This window comes from Vespa velutina, chromosome 10 (genome assembly GCF_912470025.1).
Source record: "Vespa velutina chromosome 10, iVesVel2.1, whole genome shotgun sequence".
Classification (NCBI taxonomy): domain Eukaryota; kingdom Metazoa; phylum Arthropoda; class Insecta; order Hymenoptera; family Vespidae; genus Vespa; species Vespa velutina.
In genome coordinates this window covers 3,461,434-3,481,433 of record NC_062197.1, presented here as the reverse complement: position 1 = coordinate 3,481,433, position 20,000 = coordinate 3,461,434, and the positions used below count along the sequence as shown (strand labels likewise).

The following is a 20,000-nucleotide window of genomic DNA, read 5'->3' as shown; positions in this document are numbered from 1 at the left end:
TAATAGCTAATAATTCTATTTATTATTGGCAGAAACACCGTCTTTGTAAATCCTACCAACGATTAATGACTGAAAGTGGAAAAATATAAAACTTAATCAAATACACACTTCTGTTTTTGTTTTTTTTGTTTCATCATCATCATTATCATCATTATCTTCATCATCATCTTCATCATTATCATCATCATCTTCATCATCTTCATCATTATCATCATCATCATCATCATCGTCGTCATCATCATTATCATCATAATCATCATCATCATCATCATGATCATCATTATCATCATTATCATCTTCATCTTCTTTTTCGCACACTCTCTTTCATTCTTATGATCACACATTCGCTTAATATATGTTGCACGCAAATCTCTCTCTCTCTCTCTCTCTCTCTCTCTCTCTCTCTCTCTCTCTCTCGCTCTCTCTCTCTCTCTCTCTCGCTCTCGCTCTCGCTCGCTCTCACTTATCTCTGAATAATATTTTTAGTTATGTTTCCAAATTTACATAAAGTACAAACTTATGAAAACCGGAAAAATGTAACACAATAGAGTTTAGTATGCAATATTCTTCGAAGTATTTTCTGCAACTATTTTTCTTTTTCTAATTACATGGTCACACTTGGGTGTCCGTCGTTTTAAACACAGTTCTGCTTTTGCAAATATTAATTTTATATATATCAATCGTATTTCTGTAGAAATCCGATCGAACGATCAAACACGGCGATCGTTATAACTTGATGTTTGTTTATTTTCTTTAGGCTTCTCCTGCCCCCCCCCCCCCTCGTTGGAATGTCCCAACTGCACCACCTTTTTACAAACAAGTACACTGCCTTGTTGTTACATACATTGATGATGACTTGTTACAATTATTCGCTTTGCCCCATCCCCTTCCACCTCTTTCTTTCCTCCATTTACTAACCCACCCTCTTCCTCTCTCTTTCCTTTTTTTAATTGGCATTACATTTACGTGACGGTTCTCTGTCTTTGTTTTCTTTCTTTCTTTCTTTCTTTCTTTCTTTCTCTTTTTCTTTTTTTTCTCTTTCTAGATTTAATTCAACGAGATACCGTATATTATTAAAATGTCTCTGTAGATATCGTCCAGCGGCAAATATTCATCCAAGTCCTGCCCGGTTTCAATGGATTTATTATGAGCAGCGAATAGTAACATTATAATGATTCCTCAAATGCAGCCATCAAATCACTTTGCATGTTCATGTCAATCGCGCCAGCCATCTGAAAAGATAAATATACCCATTCTTTGGCGAATACGCCTTCGAATAAATTTTCGCTGATGATGCCAAGAGAACCATCAACGATTAACACACGCCTTGACTATTTTTTTTTTCTTTTCTATTTTCTTAATTTCAATATCTCTTTTATAATTTTTAACTAACTTAAACTTTCTCTCTTGTCTTTATGCATTAACCTTTAAATATCTCTTTAATAATTCTTAATTATCTTTAACTTTTTCTCTCTTGTATCTATGCAATAAACCGTAAAACCTCAGACATAAAACGGATCAAAATGAAAGATTATATAATAAATGTTTTATAAAAAAAATTATTTAATCTATATATATATATATATATAGACAATTGTAATTATATATGGACAATTATAATTGTACTATATCCAGACCTATCAAATTATTACCCTTATAGATATGAAGTTTTTTAATTTACATTATGATCGCACAATCGATAAAAATTACTTACAAAATTAATTATTATTTTTATTTATTTTATTTCATTTTATTTTTTTTCTAACAATTTTATTTCTAAAAATAATAAGTTACATAGAATTTTCCGAGAATCTTATCGTGATCAAAATTGTGTCTGAGGTAATTAACCATACGACCCTGAGCCAATTATAGACGATGTAAAAAAAAAAAAAAAAAAAAAAAAGGAAAAAAAAAACTAATCTCTTTATCTAACGTAAATAAATATTTAAATATATATATATATGTATGTATATATATATATATATATATAAAAAGAATAAAAAAATTCATGACACACTTACCGCTTCGCGCCGTCTCCGTTCTTGTTCCCGTAGCCTTTGCCGTTCTCTTTCGGCAGCAGCTTTATCCTGATTAGACGAATGACTTGGACTACTGCTATCCGTGTCAACAATGGCTTTCACTTCTTCCGCTCTCGTCGTGGCAGTCATCGCGTTACCTTGTTGATCACCAACATTTTTTCTTACTTTCTCCAAGGCATCCTCCTCCTCTCGTTCTCTTCTCTTTTCATTTTCTTGTCGCAATCGTTCTCTCTCAGCCTGTTCCTTTTGCTGCCTGCGCATTTCCTGTTGTTCCAATAGTGCCCTTTGCTGTTTTATATAATATTTATGTATACATTAATTTATGAAATACAAGGACCATTCATAAATAAAACATTTATGAATTGGTCAATATAAAAGAACAATGGATAATAAATATCAATGTGTAAAATAAAAATAGAAATAATATCTTTTCCTTCTCTTTTTTTTTTTTCTTTCTTTTCTCTTTTTCTTCCCTTACCCTATCTTGCTTTTCTTTGGCTTGTTTTTTGAACGCTTGGAAAGAATCTCTGGCAGCACTTTTCATACTACTTCCTGCAGTAGATTGAGGACTCGATGCTTGAGCCAACGAAGACCAAGAAGATGCATTCTTTACATTTTGTTCAACGGTCTATAATGCCATTTAAATAAAATCTTACATTATTTCTCTTCTAATTTTTATCAATTAAAACTAATATTCTGTACCTTGTTCTTAAAAGCTGACGCAAAGTTTGAAGCAGGATTTTTTGAATCGGGTGGCGTCATCTTCTTTTCGGGCATGAGCTGAGAACTCGAATGATTGCCCATAGGTGGTAAACCTAACGCATTCATTTCTGCAAAAAGAGCTCCTGCTAGAGCACCAGTATTATAGTTTTGATTAGTAAGCGGTTAATTTACAGCGTGTTTGTTTATAACGATAATAAGCTTTTAATAAGAGTGCACATATAATAGCATATTAAAGTAGCTATAAATATGCCGTGAAATTATTTTTAAGCATATTCTTAATATATTGCATGTATTAAAACAAACAAGAAGAAAGAAGGAAAAAAAGAAAGTAATATGACTAATATAATTGTAATGGATAAATGAGAAATAACGCGCAATCACACAAAGCACACATAAAAATATAAAGCAACAAGTGTAATTTAAGCAAATCTAAGATTTCGTATAATAGATTATTATACATGTATGTACAGTATTAAAAACGTGCTATAAAATTATTCTTCTTTAGAAGACAAATGTGATATTAAAAAAAAAAAAAAAAAAAAACATACCATCCATTGCCTTTTGTGCAATTTGTGGCTGCGAAATAGGAAGAGGCTGTTTTTCTTCTTTCTTTATAGGTATTTGTGAAATTTGCATTGGCATGGAAACTATAGGAACAGGATCAAAAATCGATCCCATTCCTCCCATATTCATTCCTACATTAACTCCTGGAATGCCATTGTTATTCAACATATTTGGTGGGGAAGTTTCACGCTTTATACTTGGAAAGCCATTAGAATGTTGCGACATCGTAACATTATGCGTATTTTGTATGTTGGTCAATGGTGATGTTGTATTTATCATATTCTCCAATTGATTATGCATTGACATATGTGTCGCCAATCCTTGTTGTAAATTCATGTTCAAATTAGCCATATTTATATTTCCCAGATTTAGATTCGATGCCATATTCGTAGGCATCATATTAACTGGATTTTTAACATCTGGCAGTAAATTTAAATTGGTATTATTACTTGTATGAAGAGTTGGTATCATTGATATATGTGATTCTTTCTTTATAGAAAGACCTTGATCCAATGATGTTTGTGTCGTAGGTACAGAAGCTATATAAGAGAAACAAAATTATGAATTTTTCTTGAGTTAGAATATAAAATTAGATATATTTTTGATTGAATAAAATCAAATTCATAGAAATAATCCAAATAATTATTCTTAATGTATACCTAGAGTACTATATGGCTGCAAAAGGTCCGCTTGTTGATTTAATGTTGTTCCATCCGTTGGAACAGGCGTATTAGCATTTGGATAAGAATTAACAGACGTTGGAGGCTGTGGCGCCTGAGGCACAACCGGTGATGCCACCACAGAGTTCGTATTTGTTGGAGTAACACTTGGTGGTGGTGTTGGTACGGATACTGACGGAGTCGGAGGATTAGAAGTAGTCGGAGGTGGCGGCGTTGGCTTTTTAACTGGTGCAGCTGTTGCCAGTGCTGTTGGTCGTGGAGGTTGCGCGGGCATAGATGCATGACTTGCCACAGGCATCCCTTGACTTGCTGTAACAGCAGCTACGGCTACAGGTTGCTGACTGTTGCCACCTTAATAACAAAATTATACAGAAATTCAATTTATTTTTATCATTTATAAGATACAAAGTTATAAAAAATATGCATACCTTGATCGGCAGGAATATTGCTAGATTGAGTTACCGATGCTGCCTTTACTATTGGTCCCGTAGAATTTGCTGTTGGCTGACTATTCATTAATAGACCTCCAGTATGATTGAGTGCCTAAAAGGTGTATTATAAAATCATTATTTTGTTAAATGTTGTGTTGACCTATCATTTCACTATATCGAGTAAACATAACTTATATCATATATGACATACATATAATTTATATATTACAGATAATTAAAATAATTATAATGTGATAACAATATTTTATCCTTCTTGTAAATCATGAAAATATTGAAAACTACAAACTATATTAGTGTAATGATATGAATAATTTATTAATATTACAATAATACCGATCTTGTCATTTTTGGAGTTTTGTAAAGTTGGAACGTTATCTTACCGGAGCAACAGTTGTCGATGTTGTTGGAGGTGGTGCACTTTGAGCATTCTTCTTCATCTTCTTTCTAGGTGGACGACTGGAGGAGTTTCCTGTAATATAATGTAATGTGCATCTAATAACTTTGTGAGAGTGTGCTATCAACCATTTCGTTTCGGATTACTTAGATTTTTCGATGAAGTACTAGTGAGATGCAGTGTGCAGAGGATACCAGCCATAAATATAACCAGCCATACTAGCCATAAAGTGTTACGCACGCCAAATAAGAAATGCAGAAAATAAATATTAAATACACATTATAAATATATATATAATATATATATATAATATATATATATATATATATATATATATATATATATATGTATATATATATACACATAGAAACTAAATCAAACAACTTCAAGCATATATTTTCTAATAGATTTTATTTATATATATGCTTATATTATAATTGTATCACTGTGTACAACAATGTTAATTTAAATATCTCAATTATATGCTTCTTTTTTTTTGTGGACTTTCATCTTAATAATTTTATATTAAAAAATTTTTAATACGCAGAACAATTGGTTTTTTTTTTTTTCTTTTTTTCTTTTCTTTCCCTTCTCCTCTCTTCTCTCTCATTCTACATAAAATCAATTGTATTCAATTTATTTATGAATAATTGCGTGTGCATACATATATATATATATGTATACACATCGTAAATACATACATACATACATACATACATATCACGCGCGCGAACACCAGAGACACGCACACGTGTCGCGTAATCGGTAAACATACATATATATATCGAAACATATATGTATGAAAGAATACGCACTTCCCTTTTTATTTTCTCATTAGGATACTAACAATAATGATTATTATTATAATAATAATCAAGACGACGGGCGATGAATGATGATTATAAAATGATGATGATGACTACGAAGAAAAATCATCGAACTGACATTTCTTTTTTAATACATTATAACTTTATAACAAAATTAGGGTGTGATGAATAAAAGTCGCATAATAAACGGTACAATATGAATTCAACTTAAACATGGATGATTCAAGAAGAGTGACACACTCGTACAAGCAAATATGTAAAATAAGCTCAAGTCACGGTTAGCACAGCATTGAGATCGGTGGTAAAAGACTCCCGCTCGTTGTTTATGGTAGATATTATCATTGATATGAGCTACATGTAGCTCATATATATAAAACCTATGGTTTTATATTACTTTCTTCCTTAAATGTCATATAATATATAATATATAATATATAATATATAATATATAAGGAGAATGTTTCTGTAATTAAATATTACAAAAATGTAGGAAGTTTAAGTTAATCATGGAATGGCTGATAATAAAGAAGAAAATTCATTGAACACGTGCTCGAATATAATAGGTATATTGGTATCGCTATGATCAACTAAGTCTAAAAACAATGAGAAGGAGTTCCAGCTTATCTTAATTTATATAATATAGTTAACTGGACCACCATACACAAGCCAACCCTAACTCGGAACCGCTCGGAAGTAAGATTTACTTCATTCGCTTAGTGTGTTTCTTTTTTTTTTTTTTTATTTATTTATTTTTTTTTTTTTTTATATATATTTTTTTAAATTATGTACTTAGAAAAATGTTCAATGTGTCGTCACTTCCATGAGTGTAACTTCTTTTCTCTGTTCCATCTCTCTATCTTTTTCTTTCTGTTTCTTTGTCTTATTAATATTAATATTTAATATTATTTATTTATTTATTTATTTATTTATTATTATTATTATTATTATCGTTAACGTTATCATTATTATTACTATTTATAATTATTATTACCATTATTTATTATTAATTACTTATTATTGTTATTAGTAGTAGTAGTAGTAATAATAGTAATAGTAGTAGTAATATTATTCTTATAATTATTTTATGATATATTAATTCTCACTATGTACAAAATGTGTACGCATGTGTGTACTACTCCTATTGTTCGCGATACGCACAAAACAGATAAACGTGTGTGCACTTCCGTGGAAAAGAATACATAAGTGTTTTCTTTCGTATAAAGTAGTGCTTTTCTCTCTATATATAATAAAACAATAATATTAACGTTAAATCTGCTTTTGCGTATTACGATATGAAAGGAAGAGGAGTGACATCCTAATTTGCATTAAGGATGCAAAGAAATTCAGACATGTGCCTGCATATAGAATAAAATGCTACAAAAATTTGGAAGGCAATATATGAACATTATTATAAAACGTTCTATATATCTCAGTTACAAGCTAATGCTGATTGTATCATAAGATGCATACGACCTAATTCAGCGCACGCTGTTATTTTATTTTATTTTATTTTATTTTATTTTATTTTTTCTTTCCTTCATATATTTCTAACTAATTTGAATTGAAAATTTATCTATGAAACTTTCAATATTTTGAAAACCATTAAATAATAAGATACGCCATCGGTCTCACAAATATATGTATGTTTTAATGTAGTCGTTAATAATTATCTTAAAATTCGACGAACACTTTTTTTCTGACCAATCATTATGGTTTCTTTGAATAATGTTATTAATGTTTCTAAACACCGTATCTTTTCAATATGTTTTCGTTTAGAACAATAAGTACGCTATGCTGCGTGTATGATTAATGATACCATTTAATTGTACTCGAGTGCAATTTTGATCACCCTTTTACTTTAATAATTATCAAATCATGTTTTCCGCAGCACTTTCAATATTTATAAAGTGCTCTTTCAAGTACTTTAGGATGTCATGTTGGTTACGTCCATAATATCTTCTTATACATAAACTTTACTATGTATAGAAACTAAATTTACATGATATTTCAACAAAAACTTTATCATGGATCTCAGACATTTACAGATAGAAATACAAAAATGAAACAAAATATCATTAAAATTAATCTTCTTAAACTTTGTATAAAAGACTTTCTAAAAATGTTTTATATATAGTAGGACGGGTTTAAAACAATATAATTACCTCATAAGCTGTTATGAACTGTATACCCCAAACTGATGGTACATACTAGGCATTGCTACATAATCTTCAAGTTCTAATGTGATAAGAAGTAAAACTTGATTCTAATATGAATTATTATTATTATTATTATTATTTGATATATCAAGGCATGTAAAACCACACCAACTTCGTTATAATTATCATTGGCATAATATTGTCTCTAGGGTACGAAGACAATCCTTTAAACTTTTGTTTGAATAAACTCGAACAATGAAAAAAAAAACTGATAATGGTTATAGATGAAGAACTAGTGATAAATAGAGTGATGACACGATTAGCAAAGCTTAGCGGAGTGCAAACAATGTGTTTGGAGGCTAGGGTGCCTTATTTGTAACATAGACCATTATCCATTATCCTGTCGTCCTTACTGACTCGTTTTCTGTTATATATTTATATTCTTTGATTTTTCTTACACTGCAACCGTAATCTGTCTTTTAACACGCTTACTTTGTAAACTCCCCTTGCCTTTCTCTTTTTCTATTATGTCAACACAAACCATGTATGCTCAAAGTCACATAATCTTGCAACAAAAAAAAATCATATTGCATTCATTATATTATCAGACTTGGTCACTTAGCTCCGCGCAAATCATCATTGATTTTGCATAATCAACCTGCTCGATTACGCATTAGTATCTCATCCAAACGACAAAAATAATTGATTTCTTCATTTCAATCACATCTCATATGAGTAATATAATGCTATTACACTTATTATTATTACTCTTGCTTACGAGATAATTACGAATATACCAATCAAGTTGAAAGAAAGTACTAAGAGAAATTGGCTTTGCAGAGTTAAGTCTTATTCAAAACGTAAGCAGTATTTATTTAACATTTGAAGAGGATATACATATGAGATTACCCATGAACCCCCCTTTTTATTATTATTATTATTATTATTATACTGAACGCATAGTTTCTGATATTAATTACGAAGGCGACAGATTTGAAGAGTGTGACTGACTAGCATCCGATAAATAGACGCGAAAATACATCTATTAAACTCATCTATTAAACAGAATGAGCTGTTTTGCAAATCCAGCCACCAATACACATTGTCTGCAGCATTTGTTACCCGTGTGTATCATTATTACCGTTGCCTGATTTGCTCCTTCTGATTGAATTAAGCATCCACATAGTCTAATCCACAAATGCGAATAAAATATTCAGCACCCTAAACGCTGTTTTTACGGCATCCAAATAATGCAAATATATATACCCACTCACAGTTTGATAAAGACGCTTCTTATTAATGTCACTGTACTAACTTCTGAGAAATGATATGGCATGAATAGATCAATATGAAAAAACAAACTCAATGATATATTCAAAAACACAGTAATACAAGTAATGCTCTGCTTATGAATTAATGTAAATAAAGATTAAGTTTGCAAGAGTTAACATACTGCATGAAGTTGCTTAGATTATGATGGGCAATGTAATTTTCAGGATAAGCTATGATATAATTTTCCAAGGTACTAATATTTAGCACTACAGTCATTCCTTATGTAATGCATATGTATGTATAAAAGTGTAACTTCATTCATCTACGATTCTTTTTTCTCAGTTCTTTCTTATATTACAAAATAAGACTGCAGTGAAAAACTCAGTAACCTTGAATAAGGAATTATATTTGACTTTCGAGCAACAGAACGTATTGTCAACACTGATAGGGCAAGAGAAAATATAATTAATATATGTATATATATATATATATATGTATATATCTTTTTTTTATCAATAATATAATTCGTGAAACAAGCTGGCATGGCATATGGTATCCTCTAAACACAGTCTGCACTCCACTAGCTCACCTTTTTCTCAGCATTGCATTTTCTCTCATAAATTAAATAAAATTTCTTCGGCTATGTCAAGTTTCAATCATTCATGTCCAGTGACATTTTTATTCAATACTTTTCATATAAAATTTACATATATTCATATATGTATATATATTATATAATAATATATTATTAACAATATATAATTAAATATATAAAATTATATATATATATATTATTAATAATTTATATATAATATATACACACATATATATATAAATGTAATTTCTGCGTGTTCTTTTATTATGAAAAATCAAATGAAACTTGACACTTCATTTGTACTTGCATTAATATAACGCACCACTTATACTACACGAAGAATAACGCCGTCCTAATAAATACAATAGTTAATAAGCAAGATTTAGCAGCTTGAGAAGATATTTGCGATGCGTTTGTGCAATTATAAAATAATTAATCCAATTTTAATATATGCATTTATCTGTGATTAATCATTCTTTTGCAAAAAAATTTGATTATTTAATGATAGATCTGTACTTTAGATTTATTTTTTGAATTATCAAGAAAAATGTAATTTAATATATATATATAGTCTGTTATAAATAGTTAATTATTATCAGCATCATATCATGTGACATTTTTCTTCTAATATCAATGATCAGGAGAGAAACAAATTGGATTTATTGTTGCTCCTACTGAAAAAAAAAAAGGGGGAAAACAAGAAAAAAGAAAAATTAATTACCGATTTTCTTCTTAAACTAATTAAATTTAAATTTGTTCATATTAAAAACATTACATATTTTATATTACATGATTTAAAGTAACATATTCGTATTGCGTACATTAACACAAATCTGAACAATTACGATTAAGTACTACTCCAAATGGTAACATTGCAGTATCACTATACGTAATTCTTAGATATACATGTTTTACAATACACTTTAAATTATGCAAATAAAGATAAATTATATAGGTAAATAATTATAAATCACAAATGCATATTAGTATAGATGAAATGTGTTACCAAATAAAATTTAATTTTGGATCATATAATAAATATATATTTATAATCATATACAAATATATCAAAATAAAAAATGTCACATGATATAACGAAGAAGTTTTTTTTTTTTTTTTTTTTTTAAATAATAATATAGAACTTGCAATTACGACTTCTACTTCTGAATATTATTAAATAATAACTGTTACATTAATACCTAAAAAAAAAAAAAAAAAAGAAATAAAATAAAATAAAAGAAAATAAAAGAAAAGAAAAGAAAAGAAAAGAAGAAGAAATTTAATGAATATAAAATCAAAAAAGAAAAAAAATTACATAATCGGTTATTGTTTACATTATTATTACAAACATAAAAACATGATTCGTTTTATGAATAAACGTATCACAATATTTTAATGAAAGAAAGATTTTCACATGTGCATATATTGTCTTTATAAAAATTTAAAGTAACATCTGTAATATATTAATAGAATCGATCTATAAACATCTTGAAGAGAAATTGATAGAAACTAATTCCAAAGTAATGCAGATTAAAAGATCTGCTTTTGTTTGAACATTATATTTAAACTCGCAAATAACCTCATAATTTTAAATCTCACATAAAAATTAGTTCGTATTTTGCATTGAAACTACTTCACAATAAGTAGTCCTTTGTTCCCAAGTAAGGGTCTAATAGTAGCAACAGTTACATTAAGTTCATATCTAACCTGCTTCACTGTCGCTCGAATCACTGGTGCTCGACGAAAGTGAACTACTGCTCGAATCACTGTCACTGCTACTACTACTTGAAGCGGATAATCGTGAAGGCCCACTGGCTCCTCCAGTACCAACTACGTCGACTGACTTACTACTGTCTTCTGTAAAAATAAAATCATATTCTTATAGTTACTCTTATAATACTCAGCCCCCCTCGCCCAAAAGAAAAAGAAAAAAAAAAAAAAAAAAAGAGAGAGAGAGAGAGAAAAGAAAAAAAGAAAAAGAAAAGAAAAGAAACAAAAATAAAGCCAAAGAAAAGAAAGAGGAAAAAGAAAAAGAAAGAAAGAAAAAAAAAGAATCAGGAAAATAACATATTTTATACAGATATAAGCTAAAATACAAAAAGAAAAATTAACCTTTCTTAGCAGTTTTCTTCACATTCCCCAATTGACCTGTTACATCCTGCAACCTCTTTTCTAATTCTTGTTTTTTCTCTGCTATTTGCTCATCTTTAGATTTTCCACTAACTTTTTTATCTGTGAACAATCATTCATAATATACGACATTGTTAATTGAACTAATAAAAACTTACTAATGATACTCTAGGATCATTCACAGTATTGTTTTTATCAGAATGCACAAATTAAATATGATATGTTAACAATTTCAAACATTACACTTTCGAAATAATAATTATAATTACGGATAACGTAGTATATGCTACCATTAAATATCATAAAGTACATGCATAAAAAAAAAAAATAATAAAAAAAAAATATAAAAAAAAAATAAAAAAAAAATAATAAAAAAAAAAATAAAAAAAAAAAAAATATAGAGAACTAAGTATTATTCCATACATGTCATTACAAGATCCTTTGTCATATATCATAATACATAGTAAATAGAAAATAAAACTTGCAATTTATATTTTCATAACAATTCTTTATAAGTAAACACGATTTTCGTTATCTATTATTTTTCTAACAGTTGGTAAATAGAATAATATATATAATCTATACCAATACATAGTGTAGATTGATTGGAAAAAGTATAGAATAAATTCTGCAAACAATATTATAATAGAATTTAAATAAAGCTTACGTGGTTTTTTCCTGAGGCATGATGCGACATAGCTTTCCAACTCTCTTAATGTGGAAGGCTTTAGAGTTTCAAAATCGATTTCAATCTCATCTGGATTTGAATCCCTCAACGAAGGCTCCCGAGACTGTATTATGTGTACAACTCTACCTAGTTTATCTCCTAAAATATATAAATGCAAACCAGCATTAATTAATTAATTAATTAATTAATTAATTAATTAAAAGGCATATGTTATAATTGAAGGAAATATTATGAGAAAGTTAATCAAATTAAAACGTACCAGGCAGTTTGTTGATATCCAAGCTAAGTTGTCTCTTTTCGTCATAAGACATCGGTTTTGCATTATCTTCATCCTCAGAATCAAATGTTATTGGTGGTGGTTGATTGATCGATTTCTTTTTATTCCCACTTGATCTACTATTCGCTTTCGGCCTTTTGTTCGCAGTATTCGCTGCAGTAGCTTTTCCAGGACCTCTTCCTTTACCTTTTGATTTAGCATTCGTCGCTGTTGGCAAATGATGACCTAAACTTCCTGTTGTATGTGTTTTATTTGGTCCTACTGCTATTGCTGGATGATGGAGATCACCACCCATACCACCAGGTATTTTTAGATCACTTGCGCCCATTGCAACACTAGCTATACTAGTACCAACACTATCAGACACACTGGGAATTCCACCACTTGGTTTCATAAGTTCTTTCATGGCACCAGTATGACTACCAACGAGGCTACTACTTTTATTGCTCATTGGCTTTGATTTTGGTTTATCCGGCTTCTTCTTCTTGCTCTTCTTTTTACCACTTTCTTCTACTAATTTTCTCATTTGTTCTTGCATTGCTTTAAGCTGTGAGATAGAAAAATGATATAATAAATATAATTAATACTCTTCCTAATTGTGTATATTTATTATATTAGATAAAAGAAAATCTAATACCTCTTGTTGAAGAGCAACTAATTTTTGTGTACGTTCTTCTTCAGAATCGTCGCTGTCGGAAGAACTTTCGGTACCAGAACTGCTTGCACTACTACTGCTACCCTTCATTCCTGACATACCTCCCATAGGTTCATCAGGAATTTTTGCATACCTAATAAATTAAATATATTGAGTTAAATCCCATAATTTAGTTAAAATACTAAATATTTTATTTTAATTGCTTATACTTACCTCATTTCAAATACATCCTGAAGTTTCCTAGCCATTGCGACGACATCATGATCAGGAGGATTATATTTATAACAATTGGTAAATATAAGCCTCACATCACTAGCAAATTCTTGGGCCGTTTTATATTCGCGGCTGTCCATTTTATTCTGTAAAAATGTTATACAAATAGAATTGAGTCTAAAAAATAAAAAAAAGATAAAAAAAAAAAAAAAAAAAAAAAAAAAAAAATAAAAAAAAAAATAAAAGAAGAAAATAGAAACAAAACAAAAATATACTATATTAAAACTTTTCTATGGTACAATACAAATGTAGATATTATTTAACATACATCAAAGTTATATAAAAAATATAAAACTTTTATACTAGCATAATCTTACCTTTACAGTACCAAGATCCATTGGTTTTTTAATAATGTCATGATAGTCATGCAGACCTAATAGTTCTGCATCAACTGGCTTATAGAAAGGCCATGCGTAACCCTGTTAATTATTCACAAAAATTAAAAGTTTAATAATCACAGAAATGATAACATACTATCAAAATAAATTCACATTCAAGAGAATAATAAACAATACTAATACATATATTCATATATTATTTGAAATCATTTTTCTGGTAACAGACTTATAATATAATACTCATTCAAATTAATGGAAATTATCACCACTATTGCTACTAATATAATTATTAATATATTAATTATTTAATTACCGAATGCTTCTTAGAAAATAATTCTTTTAAAATCTCATTGCAAGACTTTAGTGCTTCTGAAAGCTTTTCCTTGGATTTACCACCTGTATGTTGAGGCTGAAAAAATGTCAAAAAATCGAATTAGTATGTAATATACAAAGAACTTATTGAAGATACATAGTTCTTAATTGCAATTTATAAACAAAGAATAGTAATAAGAACAGAATGAGAATAGCAACATTAGAGGAATATATGTCAAAAACAAAAAAGAAATATAACAGTAATTGTTTATATTTTAATTAAACATGGCCAAACTAGAAATTACTTTAGCTCTACTGTGAATGAATAATTCTTAATATTCAATGAGTAAATAATTATTTTTTTTTTTCTTTTTTTTCTTTTTTTTTTTTTTTTCAAATAAAAATGATAAAAGACGACACAAATGAAAGGAAGGAATGTGAAGGAGTAACAGTATTTATACCTGTTGGGCCATTGCCCCAATCAGGGGCATGTTGGCCTGGTGGAATGGCACTAAGCCGTCTTCCCCTTGCCTCGTTGGCTGAAACAGCCCCGACATGAACCCTTTTGTTAATGTCTTAATGGAATGACATGATTTTACATGCAGGGAATGACTATGTATGACTATGGTCATAGGCATTAAGATGATGCGAAATACGATAATAAACATTTAATAAAGGTTTTAACATCATTTTAAAAAGATTTCTATACAAACTACATTTTTTTTTCTCTCATTTAAAACTCATAAATCTCATGCAAAAATGTTTCTTGCAATATGCTTGTTTGGAATCAATTTACAATATAGAAACGTTTAAACATGTACTTTTTTCATGAATAATATACACATAGCAACATTTCCGATTAAAATAAAAGCTAATATGATAAAAGAACATAACAAACTTTAGCTCTTTAAAATACTGAACTCGATTATATTATACCCAAATATATTCGGATTGATAATAATAATGCCAATTACGAATGAATGAATGAAATATATTTATTACCTTCTTAATCTGTCTACCAGATTCTCGTCTTGCAGGAATTTTAGCATTCTTAGAATCCAATGGTGCATATAATGGTTCAAATGAATTAGCTGTAGGGGTTGTAGTATCAGCCTTTCTCTTCACTCCCTTTTTCAATTTGGCTGGTTGAGATGGAGGCATTACAGTTGGAGCAGTGGGAACCTGAGGTGGAGGTGGTACAGCAGAAGCCGTCTGTGGATCCATCGCTGGCTGCGCATGGTAACCACCCGTTGGAGGTACGACTTGTTGAGGCAGAGAATTGTGAGTGGCCATTGGAGTGACACCCATGCTCGATGGCGGAGCAATGGTAGTTGTATTCGTACTGCCTGGTACAGAAGCAGGTGCTTGTGTACCAAGAGGAGGCATAGGTATGACACCTGTTGTACCCGCAGATGTAGCCGAAGGTGCCAAACTATTTGGTACACTGGATGTAACAGCCGCTGCTACCGAGGAAGGACGACCTCTTCCTGTACTTCCAGTTGTTCCTGCCATTCCACCAACTGGTCCTCCTACTCTGCCAGCTTTTTTCCCTTTTGGCCCTTTTGGAACTGGAGGATCGAGTTCCACTTCTTCTTTTGGCATTTGTGCAACCTTTTATAAGTTAAAAAATTATGATTTTATATTTATCACCATCAATGATGATCTTATAATTACGTTTTACTATTACAATTTATTACCTTTGTAAGAAACAATTTTTCGAGTGCTTGTGCCATAACTACAACATCTTCTCCTGGCTTGTTGTAAACGTAACAGTTGGTAAACATCGTATTGAAATCCTGGATACATTCTTTGCCGCTCCAGTAATACGTATTTTCCAACCGTTTTTTTATTGTGCCCAAATCCATTGGTTGCTTGATAATTTTGTGATAATCCTGGTGAAAATGGAATGATAAATAAATTATAAAAGATATCTTATAATATCACGTAATATAGATAATATAGATATTTTGGAAATATCAAATAAATATTGATTTTAACATACTGGCAGATTGAGTTTCTTTGCATCCACAGGCTGTTGAAAGGGCCACGCAAATTGGTGCTTCCATACTGGTTTCAATACACCTTTTTGCAAAAATTGTAATTGATTTGTAACTCGCCCTGGACGATTAGGAGGTGGAACAACGGGTGGTTGCACTACACCGTTTACAGGTTCCACTGTTGGCTCTTCACGAGGAGGTGGTTCTTTCCCTGGTGGAGCTGGTGTAGCTGATGCCTTACCAGGTGCACTTGTCTATATTTTTTATTTTGAATTGGTTAATTTCAACTTAATTTATATAACATATATTTGTTAGATCTACATTACATTTTTAAACTAATAGGATTAACTACTATAGCAACAAAAAGTTGTATTTTGCAAAGCAATGAAAAAATTTTATTCTTTTTGATTAGATAAATAAAATCCATATAAAGTATAGCATTTAAAATTAAATTACAATAAACTAAATATTTTCTTTATTACTGACATATGTTTTATGTTAGTATTAACAATAAATAATTATCTTAAATGGAAAACTTCTTTAGATATAGAATTAAGCGAATGGTAGTACTACTAACCATGTTTCTATTAAATTTCTATTTAAAATAGAATTTAAAATAGAATTGATATATTACAAGAATTTATTCATATGAAAAATAATATATTTGGCAGATTTTTTATAAATAGAATTTAAACAAAATATAAAAAGATTAATAAATGTTAGTAAATACAAAATGGCATGCAAAAGATGATCATGCAGTGAGCGAATTAGGCTGCTAAATATTTACGTTCCATAGCAAGCAATTTGGAATTTAAATCTATGTCCCAATATAATTATTTTTTACATTTTATAGTTTGATAATCTTTAAAAACAATATAGAAATTGGAAGGATATTTTCAGCATGTACATCATGCAAGTTAAATAGAAACAGTTTATATAAAAAATTTATATATATGAAATATAAAATTACATATCACAATTAATATTGATTAATACCAATTTCCAAGTTTTCATAATACATAAATTGATTCAAAGTTATGATTTCTATTAGATATTACTGAATATGAAGACAAACAAATATTTAATCTTTGTCAGTTCAGAGATATAAATTTTAATACTATAACAGATATATAAAAACAGGTAATAGATCTAGAAAATTTTTTCTGTTTATATCATCTATATCTGTCCATTTAATTTTGTTTGTTTGAATATTTAAAAGCTTATAATTGCATAGAATTAATATATCGAAGCAAAATTATAAATTATTTTTCTTAGTAAAGTGCAAATTATTGATTAAAATATCTATGATATATCTTATTTCATAAAATATGTCAATATGGAACCTCACCTTCGGTATATTACACAGCCTTTCTCGCTCCTCCACATCTAACTGTAATTCATATGTACTTTTCAGTCAAATGGTATTTAAATTTAACACATTATGAGTTTGTAAGTTATATATGACAACAATAGCAATATTCATAAGAGAAAATTTAGAAAATTTGTTATTTATATAAATAAATGTTAATATCCTTAACATTTTTAAATGTATTATATAATGTCATGAAGAAGTAATACTTTCTGCTATATACAAAGCTTATAATTTAACATATACATGTGCAATTATTTATTATAAAAATTATCACATTATACTTGATAGGATATCTTACATTGGGATAAATGTAATATATCAATTGTATATTCATTGATAATTCTAACATAAACAATTTTAACTACGAAAAATAATAAATAGAAAATGTATAAATTATAAAAAAAAAAATTTCTACATAGCTTTCAAATCTAATATTAGTAGGTTAATAAAGCAAGCTATACTTCACGCTACATTAAATAACTTTATAATGTGTCACTTACCGAATTATTTTGCGAAATAGTGTCCACCTGCTGCATCTTGACTCCGTTTCTGGAAAAAAAAAGAAAAGAAAAGAAAAATTAATTCTTTTTTTTTATGTAAATTAAAATAAAACTTATATCCCAGTAAATATAAAAGACAGTGCGTATAGAGACATTTTAGAAATATATATATATATATATATATATATATATATATATATATATATATTGATATGTTTCTGAATATTGAAAAATGCATTAAAATATCCAAATATCTTTCACATCATAGACATACCAATAATAGTTATAAATAAATAAAATTTATACCAAATATCAATGAAAAATTTAATCTGTGTAATAATAGTTTGTTATGATATTGCTTAAATAAAAAACATAAATGCCTAACCAAAAAAAGATTATAACATCGCAATAAAACATGTGATATCTGCTTATACTACAGGACGCATCGAAACCACGTTAATGAGCTGTACCTACCTTTCAGACATATATGGTACATAAATGCTATGCAGCAGGTAACTGCCTTACGCTGATGCTCGACGCTATGAGGCTTCATCAACAATTGAGATGGCAAGTAAATATTCTGAATTGAGCATGGTAGCTCACTAATCGCTTGCCGAGACAATTGCACTGCAACCAGGGAGATTGATGCCGAGGAGGCATAACACTACTCAAGCCTACCAAATGGTAGTACTTTGAATGTCAGCCCTGTACACTGCTGTGAGTCTCCGTACCTCCAGCCAATACTCGCGATACTAGCAACATCTGGATAACATAACAACAGGATCCGATATTGTATCAACCCCCAAAAATTGATTTATTTTTTCAGAGCAAGTTAAACATTCATATGTGCGTACAGATACTATTATACAATAATATTGTGCATATTAAATATTTATAATACATGCAAAAGATAATAATAATCTTTCTTTTTTATTCTCTGTATTAATATCCAGATAATATTAATTTTTATTTTCATTCCAAATAATTAAGATACGTTCAAATTGCTCCTATAAATTTTTTTTCCCCCCATCCATTTCCCTTGCACATATGAAAGATACCAATTAGAATTTATAAGCGATACTAATATTGCCTTAAATATTTATTAAACAAATAATTAAATAAATAGATAATTTCTTAGCATCCCTTAAAAGACAATAATTAAGATCAAAATGAATTCTTTTTAATGAATATTAAAGTAAGATAGTAATCAATGATTAATAATTAATAATAAAGTGCTATCAAAGTCATTTTACTTCTACTATTATTCAAATATATCATGAAATTATTCTTCCCAAATTAATATTCAATTTAAAAAAAATAAATTTCAATTGACTTCACTTAATCTCTCTTTACATATTTTTATGATACTCTGAAGATATTCTTACAGTATATATTTTAATCTTGAAAATACTTGACTCGATACAATGAAGCAAAGCAAAACATCATCTATTCTTGATATCAAACATTATCTGAAAATATTAAAACTAGCATTTTTATATATATATATATTAAAGCGATATCGTTAAACATGGTTTTGGAAAGGTTTTCCTTTAAGATGGAAAGATATCTCTTTCATGATCCTAAGCCTTGTCGAATATAAAGGTTAAGATACAAAATTCGATGAAAATAGTACTAGCAAACGATGCAAGATGATCCTCATTGTCAACAGAGGATCAACCTGATTGTTCTGAGTGAAATGGAACGACAGAAAAAACAAAAAGAAAAAGAAAAAGAAAAAAAAAAAAAAAAAAAATAG

General features: G+C 29.0%; 1 protein-coding gene across 8 annotated transcripts in view; it reads right to left on the bottom strand.

Annotated features, from left to right (window-relative positions):
• Positions 1–335: 335 nt before the first annotated feature.
• Positions 336–20,000, bottom strand: part of LOC124952180 (bromodomain-containing protein 2-like) — a 23,135-nt gene continuing 3,470 nt past the window's right edge. For 2 of the 8 annotated variants that reach the window (XM_047501645.1, XM_047501644.1), the window contains exons 2-24: positions 18,719–19,006; positions 18,245–18,293; positions 17,721–17,762; positions 16,378–16,626; positions 16,073–16,267; positions 15,378–15,986; positions 14,837–14,914; positions 14,377–14,472; positions 14,043–14,144; positions 13,666–13,811; positions 13,435–13,585; positions 12,780–13,344; positions 12,500–12,658; positions 11,815–11,934; positions 11,410–11,559; positions 4,839–4,927; positions 4,435–4,549; positions 3,986–4,357; positions 3,311–3,865; positions 2,742–2,887; positions 2,518–2,667; positions 2,022–2,327; positions 336–1,232 (exon numbers count right to left, since the gene is read on the bottom strand). In XM_047501645.1, coding sequence (XP_047357601.1) covers positions 1,167–1,232; positions 2,022–2,327; positions 2,518–2,667; positions 2,742–2,887; positions 3,311–3,865; positions 3,986–4,357; positions 4,435–4,549; positions 4,839–4,927; positions 11,410–11,559; positions 11,815–11,934; positions 12,500–12,658; positions 12,780–13,344; positions 13,435–13,585; positions 13,666–13,811; positions 14,043–14,144; positions 14,377–14,472; positions 14,837–14,914; positions 15,378–15,986; positions 16,073–16,267; positions 16,378–16,626; positions 17,721–17,762; positions 18,245–18,293; positions 18,719–18,729 — 4,521 coding nt within the window. In that variant the 5' untranslated portion in view covers positions 18,730–19,006 and the 3' untranslated portion in view covers positions 336–1,166. The remainder of the gene's footprint in view (positions 1,233–2,021; positions 2,328–2,517; positions 2,668–2,741; positions 2,888–3,310; positions 3,866–3,985; positions 4,358–4,434; positions 4,550–4,838; positions 4,928–11,409; positions 11,560–11,814; positions 11,935–12,499; positions 12,659–12,779; positions 13,345–13,434; positions 13,586–13,665; positions 13,812–14,042; positions 14,145–14,376; positions 14,473–14,836; positions 14,915–15,377; positions 15,987–16,072; positions 16,268–16,377; positions 16,627–17,720; positions 17,763–18,244; positions 18,294–18,718; positions 19,007–20,000) is intronic. The other 6 variants (XM_047501646.1, XM_047501647.1, XM_047501653.1 and 3 more) reach the window with 6 other exon arrangements.